Below are 4,431 nucleotides of genomic sequence, written 5' to 3'. Positions count from 1 at the left end.
ATATGACAATCAATGACAGCTAGGAAATAAACTGTAGCGTTACAGAAACAGTTAAAAAGATTTCGCTATAGTTTCTGTGGATACCTATTTGAAATATCACAATATGAGGAATATGTGGAAAAATTACACAGCCAGTCGATCTTTTTAAACATTTCATTTTTAATCCCAAGGCTCTTCAACATTTATGTCGGCTTTCAGGGAATAATCTTTGCTTTGAGATCTGCTCATGCCACATCGAGATCTATTTCGATCTTCCTTTGACGAGTTTCAACCTCTGCAACACATAAGTCAGGACAAGTTCTGCGTAATTTACACGTTTTGATGGTTTTGCAGATGAACTTTAAAAAATAATAAATAAAAAAAAAAGGCAACATACCATATTAGACCAATAATTAGTTATTCCCAAGATCTTAGCGGCTGCTTTACGGAGTCGGATAGTATTTTTGCAAAGATTTGTAGTTCTTTAAGCTTATTGCATTGTTTACTTCCTGGTTCGGTAAAGGGGTCCTAAAAAGCCACGCCCACAGAAACATCAGTCTTTTCCAGCTGCCACCACCAGTTGATTTAGCCACCAGTTGATCTATAACACCGGTCGCAAGTTGTAATGCGAACACAACCGTTCCGTACCGTACTGTTCCGTTCCGTGCAGTGCGAAAGCGCTTGAAGTTACATACCGCACCTTTAATATGATTCATACTCCTTCCCTGAAGGGAAACTACCTTTCTCCTGCGGTTTTTGACAGCAGATCCAGCCGAGGAGGGTCGTTGTTGCAGCGGCCTGGATGGAGAATGCCCGGCGGGCGGAGTGTTTTGGGAGATCCTTCTGTCTAGAGAGCGTTGCCTCTTCTTGCTGCTCTTCTGCGCCTGAGACAGCGGGCTTGCCTGCTGTGATCTGAGCTGCTCCAGCGCGCGTAAAGCTGGTCTGCAGTCCGGGAGAGAAGACGTGGTTCTGTGGCCTTTGAGGACCGGAGACGACCCCAGCTTGCCGCGGTGAGAGGAATGAGTGAGGTGCATGTCTTTGACCCTGGAGACTGGGTCCCTGGCCGCGTCACTGCGGGGCCGCACTCTGGGCCCCCCCGCGTTATCCATGTATGAGCCATCTTCTTCTTCATCGGAGTCAGCTGGGAGGAACTTGACGGCGCGGTGGTGCAACCAGCAGCCCTCCGCGGAGCTCAGGCTGTGACTGCGGGGCCGGGGGGCCCACAGATCCTGGCCCCTTTGAGTGAGCTTGCGAGTTTCTTGAGGGGTGCTGAACATCAGCCAGTAGGGGGGGCAAGAGGGAACCTGAATCACCGGCTGCTGCCCAGTTAAAATCCATCTCTCCAGATTGAATCCATACTGCAGGAAGAAAACAAACCTCTAATTTAAAGTATAACATTTCTACATTTTGTCAAGTTATGCCCACTCAGAGATGGGTAGTAGGTAGTTACATTTACACACTTGAGGAACTTTTTGGGAAAAAAGTACTTTTTACTATATTTTCATTATAAAGTAACACTACTCTTTCTTGAGTAATATTTCTGGATACTCAATCCACTGAGAGTAACTAACTGAAATAATAGTAAATTTACTTTTAATCAAAAGATTTTGGTGAGGAATTTTGCCTTTTCCACAGTAATATTAATCAAAAATATAAGTGAAACTTAGCCAGCATTAAACTTATTGGGGGGGGGGGGGGGGGGGAGGGAAGAAAGCAACCTCAGTTTCCTGCATGATCTGATGGCATTGTGGTACAGAAATATCAGGTAAAGTCGACATCTGTATCTCAACACCTAACGGTCCCAAAGGGGTCTGAAAAGGAACGTCCTCCAGAATATTCATCATCACCAAAACACACCAACAAATCACCTGTGTGAGGAGAGTCACAAAGAGTTTGAATATTTCTGGTTACAGGCCCTTTTTTTAAATTTGGGCTTAAAATAATTTCTTACCTTTGCCAGGTGCTGTCTTGCAGGTCCGGAGCGGTCTGAGTCACACACAGGTGTCTGCGGTGATAAACCTCTTCATCACTAAGCCTCTGACATCATCAGTTTGTTTACCATCTCAGATGCTCAGTCGGTATAATCTGTCATGCAAGGATCTACCATAAATAACCACTTTTAATAATGCACATATGTAAAATCATAATTAAAGCTAAGTCCCTTTAAAAAACAAGATTGCAACCTATTTTCAACTTTAATTGTAATGTAAAAAAATCAATTTAATTGATTTAAGCAATTTTGCATATATTTAAAATTATATTGCGACTTTGGATGTCATTTTCATATGGATTTAAAGGGATTATGGAAACGCTGATGTCGGGAAACGGAGGCACAGCATGAAACTTTCCAGAGATTAGCTGGTTACATAAAGCCGACAGCCGCAGCGCAAGATCAGTTCAAGTGGAGATGTTCATATTAGGTTCCATCTCAGAGGTAAAAAAATGAATAAAACTTTCTACTCAGAGATAGATTTTATTTATATATTTTACACAATCACAATAAATTTAGGATTCACAAGCTTTTGGGGGGGAGGGAAAGTTTTCCTTGGATTTCTGTAACAGGCCTCTGAAATTAACCAGCAGAAAGAAAAAACAACTTGACTCAAAAGGGAACAGATCTAGTTTAATTTTAAAGGTAAAGAGCACAGCAGCATGGTGACGTCAGAGACCTTCAGGGCGGCATCTTGACTGAACAAGTGCACCGAGGTACCATCTAGCATCAGGAAGTGAGATCACAGGAAGTGGTTCTGACGGAGGTGTACACAAAGAAAGGAAAATACCTGCAGCTCTGCAGAGGGAACCTTGTCAAGAAAATTAAAACCAAAACCTACGTGGGTATGATTTACTTTAATGTTCCTCGATAAAGACCAGAAAGCAGAGTGGGATGTTTCACCATTTCAGTCTGCTCTGTGAACCCAGGTGAGCAGACAGCTGCAGGATGGGAGCGTCTTTAATGTGCTGGTGTGTTTCCACCTCATTGTGGTCTCCTAACTCTAGGTGATGTCTTACAAACCGCTTACAAACAATACGCGTGCAGCATAGCGTAACATTTACAACTCTTTCCACTTTGAGCACCATTATCACAATGGTGGAAAAAGAAGAAACATCAACATATTGATGCGTTTTTGAAATATCATGCCCCTCTTGATTTAAGGCATTTCTCTATCACGTCTACCCTCATTCAAGTTACAATGTGATCCCATAAATGCCATTCGCTTCCCTTCCTGTTACAGCCAATCAGCACAAAAAGAAGATACAAACTACCTACAAATATTTTTTTTATGAATAAAATTGTATTATCTTTATATAGATAAAATGTTAACAATCCCCAGAGATTGAAATATATCATAAAAGGTCCACGCTGAGTGCACCTCTAGAGATTTATTATCTGATGCAAAGAGATCAAAGGTTGTTACGCTCCCTTAACTTGTTCATCATGGAAACATCCTCAGGGTCCACGCTTTTTATTTGTCGGGTGCAGTAATAAAAACAGCTGGTACCAAACGAGGCATCCAGAAGGTTCATGGTAACCTAATGATTTCAGGTAAAATGAGAGACATGGTTCAGTTGTTAGCAGCGTCAGCCTGCCGGGGCCAGTTCTCCTCCTCGATGCCGGAGTCGTACTCCTCCTCTGCCGTATCCTTGGCGGGGGTTCTGAAATCCAAACAGGACATTCTGTCACCAAAACTCATTTCTCTGAGCGATAAACTGTCCCAAACGTCGCTGCGATAAATGATAATATTGTTCAAGTAGATGAATAAACTCATTTCAAATTGGAACTGGAAGACATTTTAAATATCCAGAAGAAAGAAGGAAAACAACAGATTAAATGGACACTAGTCTTTGTAAAGAAAATTCAAAAGGGGGATAAAGCTGAGACTAATGAAGCAGACTGAAGACTTCTGACATCCAATTATTAGCAGGGAGAGAAATTTCCAATTAGAAATTATCAAGCTTGTTTCAATTTATCATGCGATTAATTGATTTATTACCTTTAGCGACAGCCTAGTATCACTTAAAAGTTAAATATTAAACCCACTTAATTTTTTTGGTGTATTTTCAATGATTATTAAACGTTATAAAAACAGTATAAACTTATTAAAACATAATTTCCCCAGAAACATCACAATTATGATCCAATTTATTTTCCAGATATTCTTTTTTGTTACTCACTATGCAAACTGGGACACAACACTTCATAAATCTGATATATAGCAAAGCGCCTTGCAAGAAAACTTCTTACTTCTTCAATTTTAATGTATTTCATGCAACCAAGTGTAAAACACAGTTATGAAATCCATGAAAAAGGGTTAAAAATAAATATTTGAAAAGTATGACTCCTTTAAAAGTCGTAATTAGAAGGTGAGAGTCCACTAGTAGTAGGTGAAGGTCAGAGGTCAGTCAGAGCAGTGTTTTTCAACCTTTTTGAGCCAAGGTACACCGTTTTAATTG

The 4,431-nt window shown here is 40.8% G+C and overlaps 2 protein-coding genes and 1 long non-coding RNA gene across 7 annotated transcripts in view; 1 reads left to right on the top strand and 2 right to left on the bottom strand.

Annotated features, from left to right (window-relative positions):
* LOC106947730 (ubiquitin-associated protein 1-like) overlaps positions 1-1,997 on the bottom strand; it is a 13,010-nt gene extending 11,013 nt beyond the window's left edge. The window contains exons 1-3 of one of the 2 annotated variants that reach the window (XM_015032929.1): positions 1,931-1,997; positions 1,698-1,847; positions 720-1,337 (exon numbers count right to left, since the gene is read on the bottom strand). In XM_015032929.1, coding sequence (XP_014888415.1) covers positions 720-1,337; positions 1,698-1,823 — 744 coding nt within the window. In that variant the 5' untranslated portion in view covers positions 1,824-1,847; positions 1,931-1,997. The remainder of the gene's footprint in view (positions 1-719; positions 1,338-1,697; positions 1,848-1,930) is intronic. The other variant, XM_015032930.1, reaches the window with a different exon arrangement.
* Positions 906-2,265, top strand: LOC106947731 (uncharacterized). Its single transcript, XR_001425038.1, has 2 exons — positions 906-989; positions 1,940-2,265. It is a non-coding gene; the product is annotated as an uncharacterized LOC106947731 (long non-coding RNA).
* Positions 2,266-2,585: 320 nt separating this feature from the next.
* clpxb (caseinolytic mitochondrial matrix peptidase chaperone subunit Xb) overlaps positions 2,586-4,431 on the bottom strand; it is a 17,582-nt gene continuing 15,736 nt past the window's right edge. For all 4 annotated transcript variants that reach the window (XM_015032924.1, XM_015032926.1, XM_015032925.1 and 1 more), the window contains one exon: positions 2,586-3,633. In XM_015032924.1, the coding sequence (XP_014888410.1) occupies positions 3,543-3,633 (91 nt within the window). In that variant the 3' untranslated portion in view covers positions 2,586-3,542. The remainder of the gene's footprint in view (positions 3,634-4,431) is intronic.

Source organism: Poecilia latipinna, unplaced genomic scaffold (genome assembly GCF_001443285.1).
Source record: "Poecilia latipinna isolate Pla-1442-1.1 unplaced genomic scaffold, P_latipinna-1.0 Scaffold254, whole genome shotgun sequence".
In the NCBI taxonomy this organism is placed as follows: domain Eukaryota; kingdom Metazoa; phylum Chordata; class Actinopteri; order Cyprinodontiformes; family Poeciliidae; genus Poecilia; species Poecilia latipinna.
This window is presented reverse-complemented; position numbering and strand designations above follow the sequence as displayed.